Source organism: Eleutherodactylus coqui, chromosome 3 (assembly GCF_035609145.1).
Source record: "Eleutherodactylus coqui strain aEleCoq1 chromosome 3, aEleCoq1.hap1, whole genome shotgun sequence".
Taxonomy (NCBI): domain Eukaryota; kingdom Metazoa; phylum Chordata; class Amphibia; order Anura; family Eleutherodactylidae; genus Eleutherodactylus; species Eleutherodactylus coqui.
The window spans coordinates 259,347,304-259,371,342 of record NC_089839.1 but is presented as its reverse complement, the minus strand read 5'-3'; the positions used below and the strand labels follow the sequence as shown (position 1 = coordinate 259,371,342).

The 24,039-nt window shown below is 45.1% G+C and overlaps 1 protein-coding gene across 1 annotated transcript in view; it reads right to left on the bottom strand.

The window, feature by feature from the left end:
- Positions 1-21,018, bottom strand: part of CDC7 (cell division cycle 7) — a 46,208-nt gene extending 25,190 nt beyond the window's left edge. Inside the window, exons 1-5 of the mRNA XM_066597342.1 lie at positions 20,912-21,018; positions 13,911-13,985; positions 12,389-12,524; positions 10,708-10,801; positions 1,443-1,585 (exon numbers count right to left, since the gene is read on the bottom strand). Of these exons, the coding sequence (XP_066453439.1) occupies positions 1,443-1,585; positions 10,708-10,801; positions 12,389-12,524; positions 13,911-13,985; positions 20,912-20,933 (470 nt within the window). The 5' untranslated portion in view covers positions 20,934-21,018. The remainder of the gene's footprint in view (positions 1-1,442; positions 1,586-10,707; positions 10,802-12,388; positions 12,525-13,910; positions 13,986-20,911) is intronic.
- Between the last annotated feature and the right edge of the window lie 3,021 nt (positions 21,019-24,039).

The window sequence follows — 24,039 nt, the reverse complement described above, 5'->3', positions numbered from 1 at the left end:
GGGCAGAGAGTTCCCGTCTCACTGCTCTTACAGTAAAGAACCCCCTTCTATGTCGGTGTAGAAACCTTCTTTCCTCTAGATGTAGTTCTGGGTATAGATGATAGAATAGATCTCTGTATTGTTCCCTGATATATCTATACATAGTTATCTGGTCACCCCTCAACCATCTTTTTTCTAAACTAAATAATTCCAATGTTGATATCCCCTTTCTGGGTATTGTAGTCCGCTCATTCCATTTATTAACTTAGTTGCCCGTCTTTGCACCTGTTCAAGCTCCGATAGGTCATTCTTGACTACTGGTGCCCAAAACTGCACACAATATTCAATGTGTGGTCTAACCAATGACTTGTAAAGAGGAAATACAAATGTTCTCATCATGTGCCCCCATGACCTTGATGCACTCCATGATCCTATTTGCCTTAGCAGCAGCTGCCTGCAGCTGGTTGCTCCTGTTAGGCTTACAGTTAACTCCCCAAATCCTTTTCCATGTCAGTGTTACCCAGTGGATTCCTATTTTAAGGTTCTCTTTAAATGGCACATACAAATGGAAATCCGCAGTGCTTATTTTACCACAGCCAAATCGGTGGTGAAAAATCTGCAATGTTTTAAGGCACAATGTGGATGAACAAACAAATATAATAGATCTCTCTCTCATATACATTAAATATATATAATAAATTAAGTAAAAACATATTTGGCTCGTTCACTTGTCATTCCGTTTAAACACTTCTCATAGGAAATGTGAACAGTGAACGACAAGTGAATGATTCTTGTTAAACAAGTAAACGATAAATCTGCCCGTCTAAACAGGCTGCACAAGCACGAACGAGATAGTGATGACTTCAGCAGCTAGTGTAAACAAGAATTATGCAGTGTAAGGCCTTCTGAGCATGGGCGGGTCAGACCTCGCTTAAGGGATTTCCGCAGCAGAGTTCGACCCGGTGCCAGGCTGGTGACCCCAGCTAACCTGTCCGGCGGCTTCTGCACACGCTGCGGATGTGCCGGCCGGCACTCCATCGTGTGTGAGCAGAAGCCGCCGGCGCTGGGGACGCATAACCTGCAGAACTGCCGCGGGATGGACGGCATGCTGAGATTTTTTTCCTCCGTGAGTGGAAAATAGCTATCGATTTTTGCTCGTGGAGATGAAATTATGTTTTGCCGTTAATTACTATGAGCTGTATTTGCTGCGGTGTCTGGAGGCAGACGTCCGCCACGGACTCCACAATGCGAATATGTCTGTGTGCAGGAGGCCTTAAGGAACCTTACGCGCAGCTGCTGACGCTCATGTAATAGCACCCTACAACAGTTTTGTTAATACATAATACTAACATTTGGAGCTGATGAAACATGTACTTCAACCAACAGCTGATTAGGTAAGAGAAAAAAAAAAATGATAGTGTCTGCATTGTGTTTATCGCTTCAGAATAAAATAAATCACTCACTGTTTTAGTCGTCTGTTGTACAAAAAGTTACTTGGTTTAACATCTCTGTGAACAATACCAAAACGGTGGATACGTTTTAAAGCTTTAAACAAGTTAAACATGTACTCCTTTGTTTCCTGAAAACTTAATAAATGCAAAACATCCTGTAACAGAAGAAAAAAAAATCTTTATCAAGATATGCCATTTAGCCACAACAGTAAAACCACCTGCTTAATGTTGTATAGGTCCCCTTTGCACTACCAAAACATCTCTATTCTTTCAAGGCACGGACACCACGAGTCATCTGAAGGTGTCCTGCAAGATTCGAGAAAAAGGGCTTCATGGGTGAAACATGTTTTTCCAGCGTATGCCAGATATTTGATTGGATTGAGACCTGGTTGGAAGTTGGAGGACAAGTCACCAACTTGAGCTCTTTGCCATGTCACTAAAAACAATTCCTGAACAACTTTTTCAGTGTGGGAGGACACATTATCTTGCTGAAAAAGACCTTCTGGGGTGCAATTGGCCTTACAGAACATTTGAGATAAATAACTAATATATATATATATATATATATATATATATATATATATATATATATATATATATATATATATATATATATATATATAAAACTTTTGGCCTCCGTCTAGTGATTGAAGGTTCCCTGGACATACTCTAAACAGTGCAAAAGTAGCCTTCATTATCCTCAATTCTGTATCAATGATTTTATGTGTAGTAGGATCAGAAGGAGACTGGAAGCTGGTCAAACTCAATCCACAAAGTGACATTTTACAGCAGGGGTGCATTACATGCGGCCCCAAATATTTGGACACAAAAATATCTATGTGTGGCCACTTTCATGGAGTGAATAGGGTGAAAAGGGTGCACTGTGTAGCCATGTCTGGGTCCCCTATATATTAGGACAAGTACTAAGGGTGCACTGTGTAGCCATGTCTGGGTCCCCTATATATTAGGACAAGTACTAAGGGTGCACTGTGTAGCCATGTCTGGGTCCCCTATATATTAGGACAAGTACTAAGGGTGCACTGTGTAGCCATGTCTGGGTCCCCTATATATTAGGACAAGTACTAAGGGTGCACTGTGTAGCCATGTCTGGGTCCCCTATATATTAGGACAAGTACTAAGGGTGCACTGTGTAGCCATGTCTGGACTTCCTATATATTAGGACAAGTATTAAGTGTGCTCTGTGAAGCCATGTCTGGGTCTCCAATATACAGTGGTGCCTTGGATTAAGAGTTTAATTCGTTCCGTGACGGAGCTCTTAACCCAAAACACTCGTAAGTCAAATCAATTTTCCCCATTAAAAGGAATGGAAAAGCCATTAATCCGTTCCGGATCGCGAAGCTCTCCCACTGATTTCAATGGGGATGGCATTGCCCCACTGAAAGCAATAGGACGCCGGCACCCCCGCAGTGATTTTCGGGTAAGGGCGGCTAGATACACCTGAGCCCCGGCAGCGGCAGACAGGTGAGCATATATTTTTTACTACAGATAGGGAAGGGCTTATATTTAATGCACTTCCCTGAAAATCACTGCAGGGGTTGCCGGCAGGCCATTGCTTTCAATAGGGCCACCAGCAGCAGTGGCAGCCCCATTGAGAGCAAGGCTCTTACCCAAGTTTTGCTCTTAAATCAGAGCAAAAATTCAGGAGAGAGCCTGTCCTCAAGTCAAAAAGCTTGCCAGCTGAGGCACTCTTAATCCAAGATATCACTGTATTAGGACAAGTACTAAGGGTGCACTGTGAAGCCATATCTGGGTTCCCTATAATTAGGAGAATCAAGTCTTTTGACCTGTTCCACACTCCAAAAATTAGTATATGAGTTAGGGGCATTGTATTTCCATGCAGCACTCCATTGTAATTTGTAGGACTTATGAAATACCAGGCCGTTACCTTCACATCCATCATCTACAATGGAGAGAGCCTAATGCATCATCTCTTCCTCTTTGGAGTGCTGATTGGAGGAGAGCAACCCCCATTCTCCCAATAGATAGGAGTCTGGAAGTGGAGCTTACTTCGATTTATTATGGCATATACCTAGGATATACCATAAATGTCTCAGATGGAAATACCCTTGCGGCCCTTGGAAGTGGTTCAGTATCGCAATGTGGCATGGCACTTAGATCAGAAAAAGGTGTGCACCTCTGTTATGGAGTCTGGTATGGGGTGGAATTGCCAGTTGACAACTGAGGGTAAAATAATTACAATAAGACCCAAATTACTAGGTGACACAGGCAAAGTAAAGAATGAGAAAATATAGCAATCACAGAGACCACTTTTTCCAGGCATACCATCTACAGGAGATAACATGGGAAGGGGTTATATACACATGGAGGCCTGCATACATGTAGTTGACTGCTACACAAAAAAAGCCCCTTTTAGCCTGTTGTACAGAATGTCACTTAGGCCTCATTCAGACGAGTGTTTATGTGCATACATACGTCCGCACAAAACTAGCGTCTATGTGTTCACATGTCCGTGTTTTACAGGCGTGCAAACGCACGTACCTGCAAAAAAAATAAAATAAAAATAGGACATGCGTGCACCATAGGCCCATGGTGCGCATCAGTTTTCCCCGTAGGGAGTCCCCTTGTCACTGAACACACTGACAAGCGGACTCCCCGCGGGTAATAAAGAATCCCCTGCCACAGCTGTGCCAGAGTATCGCGATGTTCTGCCATTGCTTTCAGTGAGGCCGCCGCTGCTGCCGGCGGACCCATTGAAAGCAATAGGATGCCGGCACCCCAGTGCGATTTTCAGGGAAGGGCTTTAAATATAAGCCCTTCCCTGAAAATCATTTCTAGCTTGTGTAAAAATTAATAAAAAGATATACTCAACTCTCCACCACTCTGCCAGCAGCGTAATGAAGTTCTTTCAGGAGGCAGAGATTTAAAATCCCTGCCTGCTGAAAGGGCTGTATCCGACTGGCTGAGCGCTCAGCTGGGAACAGAGCAGAGAAGACGTGCTGAGCCCCGACAGCGCAGGAAAGGTGAGTATTTTTATTATTTATTTTTTTCTTACACCAACTAGGGATGATTTTCAGGGAAGGGCTGATATTTAAAGCCCTTTCCTGAAAATCACTGCAGGGGTTGCCGGCAGACTATTGCTTTCAATGGGGCCGCCAGCATTAGCTCCAAACCGCGGCTAAGTGCCGATTTACTGCATATTTTATCAAATATTGTGGTGCAGCAGATGTCACCATTTCAATTGAATTCAAATTGAAGGTGTGAAATCTGCTGCAGATCTGCACCAAAATCCACAAGGTGTGAATGGACCCCAAGTGGCATTTTTCAACATAAAAACAACATTTAAGGCTGCTTTCACACAGGCTACAAAATCACGCCCATGCTTTCCTATGGGTTTCTTCAGTTTTTTTTTTGTCTGATACTATGTTGCTAGAATACTGCCACGATTTGCGATGTGTTGTAGCCTTCTTGTTTATCGCACAGCACAAACTAGTGATTTTTGTGCAACGCGATTTTAACATTGAAAGTCCCATTAACTTTCTCGTGGAAAAAAATGCACAATTTAATTGTGGGCAGCAGTTTTTTCTCAGAAGAAAAAGCATCACTGACGCTACAAAATCGTGTACAAAGCTGCGATATCGCAGCGATTCTGTAACGCCAATATCACTGTTGCAACAGGCCTTAGGCCTCATGTCCATTGGCAAAATGGAATTGTGGAATCCGCACAGATGATCCGCAGTTCAGTATTCTCATAGACATGCATTGTGTATCCGCAAGTAATTAAATACCTGCGGATGTCATTTTATCCCGGTGTGTGCGGTTTGCACAAGCGGGATCAAGTAATAAGAAAAAAAAAAAGTTGCAGCATGCTTTACTTTCTGCGGTTTTGCCACAGGGAAGTCAACGGAAAACACTGCGTCTGTACCGTGAAAAAGCAGGACATTAAAAAAAAAAAAAACATTGTGCATGAGCGCGACTGGGGTCCCGAGCGCATCCATTATGCAGAAGAAAGAAGATCCGGCCGCAACGAAGGAGACCCACGCCACTTCCGGATGGGTGAGTAAATGTATTTCCCAGGACGTCTCCACGACAGCACCACCTGAGATCGCCTCCTCCTGATAGGACAGGAACACACCGAGAGGTTAAAATCCCTCCCCCCCCCTCCTCAGTGTTTTCCTGTCCCCGAGAGGGGCTGGTGGAGACGCCAGCCCGAAGAACGTACCGGCAGATCGGAGGGCAGTGGTCCAGCCTGTCCTCACTTCTTGCAGAGAGGCTCCCGGGACACCACATGGGGTGGTTCCCCCCGGGCCAGGTTCCTCCCGCGGCGGCCCATGGGGGAGTTCAATGCGGGGCTCCAGCTCTCCTCTGCGCCGGCTTAGGAACGTGCGCGGCGCTTCCGGCTTCCCCTTAACGAGCAGTGGGGGGGGGGGGGGGGGATGTGACGAGCGCGATGACGTCACCGCGCAGGGCACGGCCGGCGCTCAGAGGGGGCAGGGCTTAAAATTAAAGGCACCAAATTAAAAAAAAAATAAAAAAAAAAAAAAGGAGGATTTAAAAAGGAACCTGAGAGAAGATGGCACTGAGCGAAGAAGCCATTCAGTGAGTATTGGCTTACTGCCCCAGGAGTGTCTGCAGCACCAGTGACAAAGCAATGAGTGCTCCAGCACCAGAGGTCGCGGAATGTTCAACCGCGGCAGCAACCGTAAGTAGCCAGTGGGGCAAAACAAGGCATGCATATTCGTATATGTTACTAATAAATGTTGCATCCTTACACGCAAAATTTTGTTTATCTGCCAGGGGGATAAAAGATGCCCCTCCCAGAGCCAAAGCTAAAAAGTGCGCAGAATGCGGCGCAAGACTACCGGCTTCGCATGTGAAGCCATTATGCAAAACATGCATAGCCAAGCTGGTCAAGGAGGAATCGGGGGGATTCCTCGAGGACGTCAGGAAGCTCGTCCGAGAGGAAGTGCGGTCAGCACTGACTACTCCTAAAAAGCCACCCAAGGGGGCATCGGGGGCAAAACGCCGAAGGAAGGCGCATAGCCCAGAGGAGCACTCAGACTCTGAGGAGAGTTCGGGATCTGAACCTGAAGAGCTGGTGCTCGAGGAGTCCTCAGAGGAAGAGAAATACCAAAAATACCTCTTCCATAAAGAAGACCTAACGGAACTGATCAAATCTGTTAGAGCCACACTAAAAATGGAAGAACCCAGGGAACCCCGTTCAATGCAGGACGAGGTCTTTGGGGGGTTAGGAGAGAGGAGGAAGCATACATTTCCGGTCCACAGCAACATAGCCAAATTAATACTCAAGGAGTGGAAGAAACCCGACACGGGATCCTTCTCTTCTAAGGGGGTTAAGAGGCGCTACCTGTTTGAGGAGGGGGTATGTGCGAATTGGGAGGAAGTACCCAAGGTGGACGTCCCAGTGGCTAAGGTGGCTAGGAGGACAACATTGCCCTTTGAAGACGCCACACAGCTTAGAGACCCAATGGATCGGAAGGCGGAGGGCCTATTAAGAAGATCCTGGGAGGCAGCTGCCAGTACGCTCAGGCCAGGGGTGGCAGCCACGTGTGTCTCCAGAACCCTGGGAGTGTGGCTAGAGCAACTGGAGCTGCATATCTCTAGCAAAACACCGAGGGAATAAATTATAGATTCCCTCCTTATGCTAAAAATGGCCACCAACTTCCTGGCAGACGCAGCAGCGGAGTCGGTGAAGCTTTCGGCAAAAGCAAAGGCCCTAACCAACTCGGCCAGAAAAGTCCTGTGGCTGAAGTCATGGTCGGGTGACCTAACATCAAAGAATAAACTGTGCTCACTCCCCTTTCACGGCCAGTTCCTCTTTGGACCGGATCTGGATAAAATCCTAGAAAAAGCGTCAGACAAGAAGAAGGGATTCCCGGAAGAAAAACAGCGTAAAGGGAGGACCTTCTTCCGGGCCCCAGCACAACAACCGGAACCATATAGAGGCAAAGGCAAGACTGGCCGCTGGAGTTACCCCAAGGGAGACAGAGGGAGGAACTTCCTCTTCAACCCACACCAGGGGGAGCCAGCCAAGCAGAAGCCCTGACGCCATCCCAGTGGGGGCGAGGCTGCAGAGCTTCGCGGATCGGTGGGCCTCGATTTGCAGGAGCCCGTGGATCCCGGAGATCCTGCAGCAGGGATACCGAATCGAACTGGTATCCCTCCCCAGGAGAAGATACATTACCACGCGAGGTCCAGTACAACAACTGCACCCACTCCAGCAGGCGGTACAGGACCTACAATGTCTAAGAGCAGTGTCCCTCGTGCCACAGGAAGAGGAGACCTGGGGGCATTACTCCAGTCTCTTCCTAATAAAAAAAACCCGGTGGAGGTTCACGCATGATAATAAATCTAAAACCCCTGAACGTCTTCGTCAAGTATCGAAAGTTCAGGATGAAATCCATCACATCAGCAGTAAGGTTGATCCCCAAGGGTGCCTACATGGCATCGATCGACCTGAAAGACGCCTATTTTCATGTACCTATCCACAGGGACTCAAGGAAGTACCTAAGGTTCGCGCTGGAGATGGGCAAGAAGACAAGACATCTCCAATTCAGATGCCTGCCCTTTGGAATCTCCTCAGCACCCCGCATCTTCACGAAAATCATGGCGGAAGTTGCAGCATACCTAAGGCAGAGGTCGATTCCGATAGTCTCCTACCTGGACGACATACTAATTATAGCCGAGTCCAGGGAACGCCTAGCAGAAAACTTGGCAACAGTGCTCAACCTATTACAGTTCCTAGGTTGGATAATAAATTGGGAGAAGTCCAGCCTAAACCACAGCACGGAGAAGGTGTTTTTAGGCATAACACTCGACTCAGAGGCCCAATGCTCCTTCCTCCCCGAGTCAAAGGGGCAGAAAATCCGATACATGGTGGAATCCTTCATGCGGAGACGGTCATGCACAATCCGGGAGGCTATGTTCCTCCTGGGAAGTCTAACGTCATGCATCCCGGTGGTAGCATGGGCGCAGGCACATACCAGACCTCTGCAAGCAGCAGTCCTCTCAGTATGGGACGGCAGGCAATCCTCGCTAGAAAGCAAAATGCAAATCAGGAACTCGGTAAAAATATCCTTGCGATGGTGGACGTCCCTGAGAAACCTAGGAAAAGGAGTCCACTGGATACTGAACCCGGCGGTGCAGGTCACGACAGACGCAAGCTCCTGGGGGTGGGGGGCGCACGTCGGAGACCAGCTCCTACAGGGCCCATGGCCACTGGAGACGAAGCACCAATCCTCGAACTACAGGGAGCTACAAGCGATCTGGAAGGCCCTACAGCACCTGGGGGACACGGTAAAAAACCAACACATACGAGTACTATCGGACAATACCACGGCAGTGGCCCATATCCGACACCAGGGGGGGCACGAGGTCGCCAGCTTTACAAAGTATCACACAAAGAATATTTCGCTGGGCAGAGGGCCGCATCATCTCACTGTCGGCAGTACACTTGAAGGGATCTCTGAATCAAAGAGCAGACTTCCTCAGCCGGGGGCGTTTAGATCCAGGGGAATGGTCTTTATCCCAGGAGGCATTCCGGATGGTGACGGACAAATGGGGTCTCCCACAACTGGACCTATTCGCGTCAAAACAAAACGCCAAGGTGAAGAACTTCTTCTCCCTCAGGCGGGAGGACCGACCGACAGCGGTGGACGCCCTGAGCCAGGACTGGGGAGGAGAACTGGTGTACGCATTTCCCCTGATCCCACTAATCCCAAGGGTACTGCAGCACTTCAGGTCACAACCGTGCACCCTGATCCTGGTGGCTCCCTTTTGGCCAAGAAGGAGCTGGTTCAGCCTCCTAAGGAACCTGAGCATCCAGGAGCCAGTCACCCTTCCGGCTCAAGAGAATCTCCTAACGCAGGGACCCCTGAACTACCTCGACATAAGCAGACTCCATTTAACAACTTGGTTACTGAAGAATCCATACTAAGGGGCAGGGGATTCTCGGACAGGGTAGTCAGAACGCTAATGGCAAGCAGGAAAGATACTACCAACCGCATATACCAGAAAATCTGGAAGAGGTTTACCTCTTGGAAACAGGAGAGAGGCTCCTCGAGCAACAGTGCGGACGTCCCTTTGATCCTGGACTTTCTACAGGACGGCCTGGATATGGGCCTCGCCCCAAGCACCCCAAGAGTCCAAACGGCAGCCCTTAGCACCCTATTTGACACTAAGTTAGCCGGGGACAGGTGGATCAGTAGATTCCTAACAGCGGCAGATAGGCTACGACCCAGGTCCACCAAGATATGCCCCGACTGGAATCTTAATTTAGTCTTGAGGGCCATGACAGGGGAACCCTTCGAACCAATTGAGGGGCTCTCAAAAATGCTCACAGTGAAAACTATCTTCCTAGTGGCAATTTCCTCAGCCAGACGGGTCAGCGAGCTACAAGCCCTATCCATACGCCACCCGCTCCTCAAGATTACAGACAACAAATTAGTCTTTAAAGCAGACCCGACCTTCTTACCTAAAGTGGTATCCCCATTCCATAGGGCCCAGAACATCGTAATCCCCCTCGTTCTATAATCACCCAAAAGACAAGAGCGAGCCCTAAATTGCTTAGACGTCAGAAGAGCGGTCCTGACGTACATCGAGGCTACAAGCCCATGGAGGCAGGACGACAACCTGTTTGTCCAATTCTCAGGCCCTAACAAGGGAAAGAAAGCAGCTAAAAGCTCTATAGCCAGGTGGATCCGCCTGGCCATTAGCGAGTCATATAAGGCTTCGGGGAAGGAGGCCCCCTCGGCTCTTAAAGCCCATTCCACGAGGGCAATAGCGACCTCATGGGCCGAACAGCACCCGTACATTCCCTCCCTAAAAATAATATGTGTATATATGTATATAATAAAGAAAAAAAGAGAAAAAATACCAGATAGGTAAAAAGTTTAAGTTAGCTCCTACCCCAGCAGTTTCATTATAATACACTGAGGAAGAAAGGACGGGGGGGGGGGGGGGGGGGGGGGGGGTGATTTTAACCTCTCGGTGTGTTCCTGTCCTATCAGGAGGAGGCGATCTCAGGTGGTGCTGTCGTGGAGACTCCTGGAAGCCCGATTATCGGGTAGGTATAATCCTATTTTTTTTGGGCTCATGTCTGTGAGCATGGGTGGAATCCGCTGTGGGATTCTGCACTGGGAAACAGTGCGTGCCTGTGGATATGAGGCCTTAGGAAAGTTAAGAGTTTTGCTAGGTTTCACGGTGGCTATCACACAATGCTAAGTTGTCTGAAAAGTTGTGATAATTTAAAACGATGCATGGACAAATGTAATCTTACCACAAAACATTCATGCTCCAAATAAGGCATAACAATAACCACATGATCATTTTTTCTAAAGCAGTATTTTACTCCCATAACATTGTCTTCACCCCTAAAGAAAAGACAAAAAGTTAAAATATAAATAAGAAGCTCCACAAGTAACCAGTATACCAATTAAAAGAAAAAGGATTAGATATAGTAGATGAAAGGAATATTTAGAGGCAAACAGACAAACTTTAGTCATAATGAAGTTGGTCTGTAGTCTTTCACTCCGAGAGCTTCTGTAGAAAGTGCATAAAGGGCCTTTTACATCTGCCTGAGTGAAGGTTTCACCAATCATCTAACTTATTTGGCGGGTGATTGCATCTTTTATGCAGTGCCAAAAACCATTCTTCTTGGAATCTAATCGCCCATTTAAATGAGGATGTGCTGCTGACAGAGATAAACAGTAGGGTTGAATGATCGTTCACCCCCGCCCCCCCCAAGTGCGAGATATAAAAATCGTAGCAAGTCGTATTTGCACGAACAGAAAAAAAGTCAACATTAACCCATTGAAAATAATGAGTCACTACAACGCGCAAGTTCTGTATGTCTCGCCAACTGCACAGAATTCACGTGTTATTCTTGGACGTGTAGATAGGGCATAAGAATACTTGCTCATCTTGGAATGCCAAATTACAGTCTACATGAAAACAAAATACCTTTGCTCTGGTTGCTACCATGTCGAGTCATTATGCACTATGGAGTGCCAATTTTGCTTTTGCATGCAAACAGGGAATGTCATCAGCTTTATATTTTGTTACTTAAAACAAATAATTTTCTTCTTTTCTGTGCTTTAAAAACTTGTGTGACTTATACAGAGCATTTTCACTTGCAGCAGAAATGCGTTAAAAAGGAGTGGTCACAAAATAAACACTTAACGCCGAGCCACAGGACAGATGAGTGTCCAATTGCTAGAGGTCCATGTCTCCATTTAAATGAAGAAATAGCTGAGAATGTACGATTAAATGCCCATTTAGACAACGATTATCGCTGAAAATTTGCTCAAAAGCCATTTAAGCGATAATCGTGTCTAACTGCACTGACATACAGTTTTCGTTAAGCCGTCGCTTATTGTTGTCTTTCAGCATGCTGAAAGACAACGATGAGCCTTATCAGGGATTCACAGCAGGATACAGCTGATACTATTGTTTCAGCTGTATCCCACTCCCTGATAACAGGCTGGATATGAAGAACAGAGCTGTCCAGCATCATTCTCTATACCACGCACGGAGCACTCGGCTGTATAACAGCCGGGCGCTCCGTGCAGAAAACAGCTGGATGCAAGAGACAAGCGGGGACACCCTGACTGTCTTCTGCATCCTCTGCTCCGAGCGCTCAGCTGTATAACAGCCGAGCACTCGGAGCGGGGAACAGCTAGATGCAGAAGACAAGCGCAGACATCCCGCTTGTCTTCTGCATCCTCCGCTCGCAGCACAAGGTGATCACTCATCTTAGGCGATCATTTTGCGCTGTAAATGACAACGATTATCGCTCAAAAAAGACATCTTTTGAGCGATAATCGTTATCTCTAAATGGGGCTTTATTTAAAGACACTAACAGAAATAGCCCAATGCTTGGTTATCTCCCTGTGGATACGTTATAAGTGTTGATCTTGCGACAACCTCTTAAAGCCACTGTGCTATACTAAAATACTTACCCAGCCAGAGTCAGGCATTGTAGTTCTGCTGCTACTCGAGTTGGGTGACTTGTAGGTATCAAATGTTTTAAAGCAAATTTTCTATCTTCTCCGGACATTAGTCTTGCAACAGCCAAGTAAACACAACTAAATGTACCTATGGACGAAAACGCATATTGTCATTCATTTACCCAAAACTGTAATTTGTATGTTGTATTAACACTTGTATAATTGTAAGTTGTTTGGACATCGTTAAACTATAGCATTTTAATCAGTTTATTTGCTGTACGATAATACTGCACAAAGCGTGAAAAATGGTCAGAACAGAGGCATACAACTACTTTCTGTAGCAAATAGCTTATGGATGTCCATAAAAAGACTATCGATATTTTTGTGTCGATGTCCCAACCTTACTGCACCCCATTCAAGCATTGTGTCACCATGCAGCAGCTTGACTTTCTGCATGCACACCTCTCAGACATTAATTGGAGACAGGTACGCAGAAAGAGTCAAGCTGTCACCACACACAAACTTTGCAAGGTAATCGCTCTGGAACAGGGCACCCACAGAGTATGAAATATATTTCCTCAGACTTCCAATTGCCTCAACTTGGAGCCCTTAACTTGGTTTATACAGCGCAAAGGTGATGACTGTGTCCTTTTAAGTGCCCGACAGTCATCTCAACGATCGCTTCCTGAATGGTGGTAGTGCGCTCAGGGGATCTCTTCCAGCCACCCGCCTACATTCAGAGTAAGCAGACAGTCCATCATACATGAACAACTTTTTGTTTACATGGGACAGTTATTGGCAGGTTTTTATGTCTGCATAAACTGAACCACAAACGTTAGGTGAACAAATTATCATTCGTCGTGCAATCATTGGCCATGTTTACATTAAACGATCATACAGCTTTGCGCAATCTAATGACTAACTGAACAATAATCGTTCCATGTAAAGAGTCGCTCAACGATTAACCAACTTCCCTGTATGAGCATGCCACAATGATACCTGTCAATCACGATGTAGAAGCATCCATCAGACTCCTAATCCCACAGTGAGTAACGATTTAAATGAATAAATTCCAAGTTAAACAAACTGCTTTTCAGCCCTTTGTATAGATTTGACAGCAAGGTCAAGTGACAGGTTTTAGTGTAGTGTCAAAGTGACCATGCTACAATGAAAAAAAAAAAATCAAAAAAACAGATTCATGTGAGATCTTCAACAAAAGTCTCAGTATAGAACAGAGCTAATCAGTGGATAAAACTCCCATTCAGGCTAGGAACTTTGCTGAATTCACAGTTGAAAATTTTTATAGAGATGCGCGTTACTGCAAAAACAAGCTACTGATGAAAACACTCTTTAGGTTCTGGTCATATCTGCATAATTTCTGTCCAAGTTACAGTGTCATTATCTGTCTCAATGGATTTGATGGGAAACACAATCACTATTCTTCCATACAAGAATGACATCTGCAATGGAGCCTCTGGTACAGATGTGAACATAGTCCTAAAACACACCATCTACTTCACATAGTTACACTTACCCTCTCCTATTTTCCCCATTACATAGAAGATGTTGCGGATTTGTGGAACTGCTGCATAAAGCTTCTCAATCTCTCCTGCAAGTAAACAGGTGATATTACTGAATAGTATTACTTTATCCTACTATTTGCTTAAATGAGTTGTCCAGTTTCCTAAAACACATACAGAAGCTAAACCTGTCAAGATCAGATTATTATTTAGTTTATTCATTTGTCTCACTCCCGCTTTCCAAGAGCCATAGCTTTATTTTTTTTTTTTTCCCCCAATGACATAACCTTATAAAAGCTTCTTTTTTGTGGGATGAGTTTTGTTTTTGATGGTACCATTTAGGCCACTTTCACACGACAAAAAACACAATTTTCTTGCGATTAGACAGAGCTACAAATCACGTGGATGTGAATGGACCCATTTTAAGCCCTTGCTTTCCAATAGGTACATTCACATTAGCGATGTTTTGTAGGCTGCTACATTGCAAGAAAAAAAACCCAAAGTTGCCGCATGCTCTATACAGCCGTGCTTTGCGATTTTTTTGTAGCCCATGTTTCCCTATGAAGCCTTCCTTTCTGTTGAATTGTATGAAAATGCAGTTTTCGTGCAGTGCAACCTTTACAGTGGGAAGTCCTACTATCTGAGCGCTAAATAAAAACCCTAGCTGCATTAAAACAATACATCACCTAACAGGTGCTGTCCGTTCCACCGTACTTCTCCTCCACAGCTCCTACACTTGTTTCTAGTCTTCATCAGCGCTTACTGGAAGAGCAGGCTCTGATTGGCTCATCGAGCGCTGCAGAAATTGGTTCTCAAGCGTCACCGCTCAGCCAATCAATTGAATGGCTGTGATTGGTTCTCAAATGCCACGACTCAGCCAATCACAGTCATTGAATGCAATGGCTGCGATGGGTTTATTGAGAGCTGCAGCGATTGGCTGAGCTGCAGTGCTTGAGAACCAATCAGAGCCAGCGCTTCCTGGAGGTGGTTTTTTTAAAACAACTGACTAGGGCTTATATTTCAAGCCCCCCGAAAATCCCAGCAAAAGACACAAAATCGTGATATCGCCGCAACAAAATGCAGCGACATCTGTGATTTTCTTGTGGCAATATCGCTGTCTCTAGTATGAAAGAGGCCTTATTGTACTGAAAAACTTTACATTTTTAAACAGCGTGAACAAAAAAAAAAGCCTCTGTTACAGCATTCATGGTGCAGAAGAAAATGACATGTTCTCTTTATTCTGTAGTATGATTGTGGCAATACCAAATTTATATACAGTGGTCCCTCAACATATAATGTTAGTTGGGTTTATAGGACAACCACAGTATTTTAAAAATAGTCTGAAAACCATAACTCTATGGAACTATTGTAGGCTGCAACCATAACTCTGGAAAATTGGCAATTGGTTCTGAAGCCCCAAAACATCAATCAAAGATAATACAAAAGAAAGAGTAAAGAAAATGAAGCAGATAACGAATAAAAAATAAAGCAAATCCTTACATATACAAGTCAGAAAGCTGCTGGAAGCTGTAAATCCCTGTACCGTACACGTGTAAGAGGAAAATAAAGTTGAGCGGCCCCTCAGTGAGTGTCCAAAGGCTAAAGATCAGTACAGAACATGTAGTACCGTTCTGTACTGCAGAGACACTAGACAGCCAATCAGTGCAGGAACATCAGCAACAAAGGCGTTTTACCACTGAAATGACCATAAATGATTGGTTGGATGTTCAAGCAAAGTTCATGTTCTATTGCCATATTCTGAAACCCATAACATTTTCTTGTGGGGAGAGCTGTAGTTTTCATTGGAACCATATTGAAGTACATAACACTTTTTGATCACTATTTTTTTTTGGAGGGGACAGGTTGAACAAAGAAACAATACGGAGAGCAGGTGGAAGAATTGGCACCGTATGTGCTATCCTTTCTGGCTGGCCGATTTTACGGAAAATCGACTATCTGAACAAATGAATTGTAATCCAATGCTTCAGATGGCCGTGATTTTTTTTCATACTCACCTGCTCCCTGATTTCCGCGCGGCATCTACTGAAGAATGTGTATTGCACGCAAATCTGACTCTTCATATTGCTGTGCGTGTGCTTTCCCATAGTCTTGTATGAGAGAGTGCAAGCCAGAATTAACGGATTACAGCAGCCGCTGGTGGGATATGTAGTGCAACGGATCCAGAATTTTGTTGTGGCCTTCATTACACTGAAAATCAAATTGCGCACTTTATTTCCGCATTCTCTTTTTGAAGCCGATAACTGAAGCCGATTACTCAACCTTTATTCTAAAGGCCTCAGTCACACGTGAATATGCTAGTTTGGTCCATGAAAAACACGGCTTTCACTGCATGTACAGGAGCTTTTGGCGTGCATTTGCGTTCTTTTATTTCCATTCACCACATTTTACATGCATATTGAGAAAAAAAAAAATTCCCAGTGTCTCCTGGCAACGTGTAAAAAAGGGAGTGACTACACATGGAACATTCGCTCTCATTGCAAGCTTTTTCTACACTCCCATAGACTGCCATGATACAGCCCAGAACAGGCCATGCTAATTTTTTTTTTTGAACGGCTCATTCACAGAACTGCGTTATCACTCAGTATTAGGCCACTCTCACACAGGCGTTTTTTTTGTAAACAGTGTTTAACGCCTGCTAAAAACCCTGCACAGAGCCTCCATTCATTTCAATGGGGCTTCTTAGAGGAGCGTTTTAGAGAAGAGTTTCTAACATGCGTTAAAACAAATGCTTCTTGGGCGTTCAGCGCGTTTTAGTCGCCTATTGAAATAGAGTTGCGTTAAAAAAGCTGCAGAATGTGTGTACAGCATTTTAAACGCTGTTTACTATGCCACTGGGAAGGCTAAAGTCATCAGCGCGCTTTGCCTGCGTAATTGCACATAATAGGCAGTACAAACGCAGGAAAAAGCACATAAAAGCACTGACAAATACTTGTGTGAGAGTGGCGTTATGCATGAGATGCACAACCGCATGATACACTGTGAATGGAGTCAAGGAGAGTACATGGATTTTCATTGATCTGTTCACATTAGCGTGTTAGCATTGCGTGTAGATACGTGCGTGAAAAGGAACACAGAATGCGCCATTTCTCCCCTTAACATGCACGGACAGCCCTGTTCTTTACTACGGGCAGCGCATGCAACACTGTGTATACGCAATACACTGCACATGCAATGCCGCTAAGGGTGCCTGTCCACGGGCGTGATTTCATTGACTATAGACCGCTGGCAAATCACGCCGGCCGACGCTTCCCATAGCATTGCTATAGACAGCATCGGCAATTGTCCACGAGTGGAGAATCATTGCAATTCTCCGCTCGCGGCGGGCAATTCGCAGAATGCTGTGAATTGCCCCGATTCTCCGTGGCCAGCCTATCAGATAGGGCTGACTGGCAGAGAATGGGCAGCGGCTCCCGTGGGACTTCGCATCGCCCGTGGACAGAGGGCCTAATGCAGAGAGAATTTACACCCATGTGAACAGACCCTAAAGACATTCACATTTGTGCTATGAATTTGTTTTCCAGCTGCATTATGGAAGCAAGAAAACGTAACCACTTGGCCAAGCAGATCCATCTTATAACAGCGCAGAACGGCTCTTGTTGACTATATAATGGGTCCATTCAGCTGTCTGGGATCTTCACAGATATCAGGTGCCGATGCGAACACAGGTAGTTTACAGGTAGTACATTGGTAGAGAACTTGAAGACATGATGGGAGAGATTTATAAAACTGTCTAAAACAAAAGCTGTCTTTGTTGCCCATAACATTTCTTAGAACACCTTCAGACTGGTGATCACGAGAAAGTCGCGTCTTTCTCCTCCCACGATTTTTGAGGACCAGTGCTGCTTTTTTCAGCAGAAACATCGCTGCCGCATGCAATTTTCTTGCACAAGGTTGCTGCGATTTTTTAGCACGAAAGTTAATAGGGCTTTCTAATGTTAAAAATGCATCGCACAAAAATCGCAAGTTTTTGCTTTGCAAGGTGATAAATCTGAGGCTCCATAGGGAAACATGGGAGCAAAACGCAAGATAGGACATGCAGCAATTTTTGTTTTTGTTTTTTTTTAAACTCCGCATCATGAGTGAAAATATCGCAAATGAGAACAAAACCCATTGGTTTCATAATTCTGCGTTTTCACTCAGTCCTGCATCGCACAATTTTTATCGCAAGTGTGAAGGCACCCTATAAAGCCCAGTGTCCATGGGTGGATTTGAATTGCAGATCCACAATTCAAGACACCCATAGGGATGCATGGGTGTCCGCAGCTAAATTAAAGTATGCGGATTTGTTTTGCATACCTTTTGGTGCGGAAAACAAATTGCAGCGGACAGGCTGCGGATTCCGCGGGAAAGCAGGAGTTGGAACAAAGAAACCACAACTCTATTGCGCATGTGTACCGACCGGCATGTGCAGCGGCTTCCGCACACATCTGCAGAACAGAAAAAAAATGACCCGGATGGGTAACCAAATTTAGATTCCTCTGCGGGCTCTTGCATGCGGACTCCGACCCGCCCGATGTCCATGGGCAGATTTGATTTGTGGAATCTGCGTCGGCGATCCGCAAATCAAGCGGCCCATAGGGATGCATTAGTGTTCGGAAAATAATTAAAGCATGCGGATGTGATTTTTTTTTTCCTGGCATGTGGGTCACACGTGTGGGTAAAAAAAATTAATTAAAATCGCAGCATGCTTTATTTTCCGCAGATTCCCACACAAACTGTCTTCCATTGAAGTCAATGAAAGCCGTCCAATCTGCGGCACACCTGCAGCTGACACTGAACGTTCTGCGGATCCACGGGAAAGCAGGAGTTTAAAAAAAAAAAAAAAGGTACTGCACTGCGCATGTGCGCGGCGTACCGAGTGCATCCGCAGTGCAGAAGAAATGTCCAGCCGTGTACGTATAAGACCCGCATAGGTTCTGGGCAGGTAAGGAAATGTTTTTTAGGCCTCGTGGCTGCAGGCACGGGTGGAAACCACTGCGGGATTCCACACTTGGAAACTGTGAGGGGCCGTGGACATAAGGCCCTAAAAAACGAAAGCTGCTCTGTGATTTTACGTCCATAGCAACCAGAGAGGTTTTCCTCTTTTATGGCTCATCCACAAGAGCCTAATATGCAGTGAATAGAGCTCTTAGAGTTCAATGCGTTCTTTACAGATGCAGATTTTTCATGCGACTTTCGGTCACATGAAAAACCCTGCAGCCGGACCCATCTTGGTGTGCATTTTCATCGTAATAACCCATTGTGTGCAAAAATACGCAGGAAACCTTAAACACAAAACCCCCAAGTGTTCATTTTTTTTTTCATTTTTACACGCTTAGGCCTCATGTCCACGGGCAAAATCAGGCACGTTGCGGATTCTCCATGCAGAATCCCGCAGCTGGTCCCTCCTTTCCCACGGACATAAAGCCTAAAAAGAAAAATTACTTACCTGTCCAGATGCTGCGAATCTGCCCTCCGTTGCAGCCGGATCTTCTTTCCTTGGGCCGGCGCATATGCCGTGCACTCTCTTTTGTAATCTCCTGCGCTCAAGAGCAGGAATTCAGCGCGGGTGTGCTGCGTGCCGACAACCCCTATATACCATCTTGGTGTGCAGGAGCGCTTAATACGCGCCATTATAGCGCAAGCCGCACTGGGGTTTTTTTGCATGCGCATTTCTGGCACGGTGTGCGAGAGGCGCCGTCAGAGTCTAGAGGCGATAGTCACGCGCACAAAATCCGCACGCAACACGCAGTAAGCATACGCCTGTGTGAGAGGCCATAGGCCACTATCATCTATTTTTTTACTGCGCCGTTTTAAACGCCCCGGTAATCGCGGTATAAACCCTCCCATTGATATTAATGGGGCCTCCGACGTGCGCTCGAGCGCGGTGCTTTCTAGTGCGGCGATTGTCAAGCGCTGCCTGCTCTATTTTACCGCGGCTCATCACAGCGATGGGGTGCGTTGAACCCTCTGCAGGAACCAGCGTTTGAAAACGGCGGTGAAATCGCGACGTTTTGCCGATGGCATACGCAAGAGCGGGCTTAGAGCTCATTCACGTGTAAGGATTTGAAAGGTGTATGACGCAATTATAATACGCGGTACATCACAGCAATTCACATACAATGATTTTCGCACGTCCCAATCACGAGCGTTGCTTCAATGCGTATGATACGGGCGTAAAAAGCAAAAAAAAACATGTCCCTTTTTTCCGTATTATACGCGCTATTGTTCTCTCAGAGTTTGTATTAAACGCCGTACATAACAATTGGGCTGGGTTCACACAGGGCGGTTTTGCCGCAGCAGATCTGCCCGCGGCCGCTAATCTCGGGATTAGCCAGCCATGTGGACGAGATTTCTCAGAAACCTCGTCCACACAGGACGGCCAATCCGCTGCGGTAAGTCAGGCTGAAACCGCGGCTGCGGCGGCCGCAGCCGCGGTTTCAAAAGATGCAGCATGTCTAGATACTTTTTTTTGTTTGTTTATTTATGTTACGGCCGCGCTCTCCTCTATGGGAGCACCGGCCGCAACGGAAAAGCGAGCGGCCGGGCTGCTTCAAAGCCGCCGCGGCTTAAACCGCGGCGGTTCTCCCGGCGGAAATCTCGCGGTTTTTGCTGCGGCCAAACCGCGAGATTTCCGACGGGAATCCGCCCTGTGTGAACCCAGCCTTACATTGCATATCCGGCGTTTATCCGCACGTACGCCATGTACACGCAGGTTTTACGCCTACACTCATGTGAACGAGCCCTTAGATAGGCGGCATATAGACGCATGTGGGGGGGGGGGGGACGGACGCTGAAAAGCACAAGGAAAGGCTGTATTTCATCCCACGAACACACCACATATCTACAGACCGCAGTACGTCCGTGTGAACGCGCCCTCAGCCGGCTGCATCACTCTACCTGCATGCTCCGGAGCAGCTTACAATGAAACGAGAGCCACAATTCTCCTCTAGTCCGCCATACACCACCGTACAGGCGGACTAGAGGCACAGCAGCCGCCCGGCGCCTCTCTTACCTGTCACATCGCCACCAACCATCTTCCCAGGATCTCCCCTCACAGAAAGGCGCCAAACTTCTCCTCACCGGCAGCTGCAAAACATAGAAACATCCCGCTTTCCAGATAGGGGCGTGGCGGTCTTCCGAAGCTGCCCCTTCATTGGACGAAGCCGCTGACATACGTTTCTATGGTCCAATAGCGAGCAGCGGATGAACACTTCCTCTGAATGTGATTGGATATTTAGGGTTAGTGGGCGGGGATATTAGTGTGAGGCGTCGAGTGAAAGTCGTGAGGTAAATGTTCGCTGCGCAGACAGGTAGTTGTGTCCTCCTCTCAGGCGGGCGTTCGTGCTGCTGTCTTCAGCATGTCGCAAGGGTAGACGTCCCTAATAATGCAATAATACAGGATATACTTGCCTAATAAAGTAATAATACAGGGTATACGTGCCTAATGTAATAATATAGTGTATATGTGCCTAATAAAGTAATAATACGGGGTATACGTGCCTAATAATGTAATAATATAGTGTATACGTGCCTTATAAAGTAATAATACAGGGTATATGTGCCTAATAAAGTAATAATACAGGGTATACGTGCCTAATAAAGTAATAATACAGGGTATGAGTGCCTAATAAGCAATAATACAGGGTCGACATGCCTAATAATGTAATAATATAGTGAATATGTGCCTAATAAAGTAATAATATAGTGTATATGTGCCTAATAAAGTAATAATACAGGGTATACGTGCCTAATAAAGTAATAATACAGGGTATACGTGTCTAATAAAGTAATAATACAGGCTATACGAGCCTGATAAAGTAATAATGCAGGATATACGTGCCTAATAAAGTAATAATACAGGGTATACGTGCCTAATAAAGTAATAATACAGGGTATACGTGCCTAATAAAGTAATAATACAGGGTATACGTGCCTAATAAAGTAATAATACAGGGTATATGTGCCTAATAAAATAATAATACAGGGTATACGTGCCTAATAAAGTAATAATACAGGATATACCTGCCTAATAAAGTAATAATACAGGGTATACCTGCCTAATAAAGTAATAATACAGGGTATACCTGCCTAATAAAGTAATAATACAGGGTATACCTGCCTAATAAAGTAATAATACAGGGTATACCTGCCTAATAAAGTAATAATACAGGGTCGACGTGCCTAATAATATAGTGTATATGTGCCTAATAAAGTAATAATACAGGGTATACGTGCCTAATAACGTCATAATACAGTCTATACATGCCTAATGAAATAATAATACAGGGTATATGGGCCTAATAAAGTAATAATACAGGGTATACCTGCCTAATAAGCAATAATACAGGGTCAACGTGCCTAATAATGTAATAATATAGTGTATATGTGCCTAATAAAGTAATAATACAGGGTATACGTGCCTAATAAAGTAATAATACAGGGTATACGTGCCTAATAAAGTAATAATACAGGGTATACCTGCCTAATAAAGTAATAATACAGGATATACGTGCCTAATAAAGTAATAATACAGGATATACGTGCCTAATAAAGTACTAATATAGGGTATATGTGCCTAATAAAGCAATAATACAGAGAATACCTGCCTAATAAAGTATTAATAAGTGGGCTTTAGGAGCAACACTTCAAGCTAAAAAATATATTGCAGCAATTACCCAGATATAACATGCTGTGATTTTTCCTCCGCAAGCGGAAATTGCAATTCGTTTTCTGCAAGTGTGTAGGAAAAAAACGTTTTTGCATAGCATGTTCTTAACAGCATTTGCTGTGGATCCTCAGTGTGGGCGCCGACCGTGGATTCCACAATGCAAATCCGTTTGTGTGCCGCCGGCCTTAGTGAGAGGGATCTGGGCGACAGGAGTTTCCACCGTACTGTGGAGAAGAAACCAGTGTGGTGGAAAATCCTGTTGCGCAGATTCCTCTCACTAACAGCCGTATTTGAAGAAGGGTCTGCGTCCCCAAAACGCGTCATATATGTCTATTTTTAATAAAAGTAATAAATAAGAGAAGTGGGTAATTTCCTTATTGGAATATCTTTTTTAGCTTGAAGTGTTGCTCCTAAAGTCCACGAATTTCTCCTTTTATTAAGCATAATTATCGCCCTGTTCATACAGTTTGGCGAGCAGCGAGCAGGCAGTACCTTACTTTCGTCCCACACGGATAGAAAGACCTAGCAAAAGTCGCTCCACCCTACCTCACTCTTCTACGAGAGTAAGGGCAGGCTCACACAATTGTAATTTAATTGCGTATTACGCATGCAATATACGTGGTGAATTGAGTCAATAAAAAGTACATTGATTTTCATTCATGCTCGCATATTCATTGCGTATAATACACACGTAAAAAAGAACGCATCATGTTCTGTTTTACCGGGTATTACCTGCAATAGAGCCCTATTCTCTATGGGTGCATATGAAAACGCAGTACATACGCAACTACATTGCGTATGTACGGCGTTTACTATCCATGTTGCTAGGAAACAAAACAAGAAAAGTAAAAAAAAAAAGAGACCAGGAATGAATTAGATACGCTGTCATGCGTAGGCGTACATGATGATCACAGGCTACACGCCAGTAAAAAAAAGTTGTATACACAGCGTTTTACCATACGCTTGTGTGAGCCGGCCCTAATATGTATGTTTTTTAGATTTTGTTGCATATTACTATCTACTGACTTGTAATATACAGTTGCTAAAATACAAAAAATGCTATTTGGCTCAGCAGGAATCATTCCTACAGTACTTTAGCTGTATAACCAAAGATGAGCAGATATGATTTACAGTCCTGTGAAAAGTAAGGACCATGGAATTTTTTTTTTTTAAACATTGTGGATCCATTGTGCCACAAAACTGATTCAGCTTAGGACTAGATCTGCGGGTTGTACTTGAGGTCCCCTAGTTTCCACCATTCAACCCCACCAATTGAGTTGTGGTCTTCACTGCTGGGATTGCCAGTTCATTACCCCACAAATAGTTTTGGTTGTGAGGCACCTGACACAAACTGGTCAGGGTGACCGTAACGCAGTTCCGGAGATTGTAGACAGAGATGTCATAGAACACAGCCGAGGTTCAGGACAGGCAGAAATCTTACATAATAATGAAACAAGTCATGGGTCTGGGAA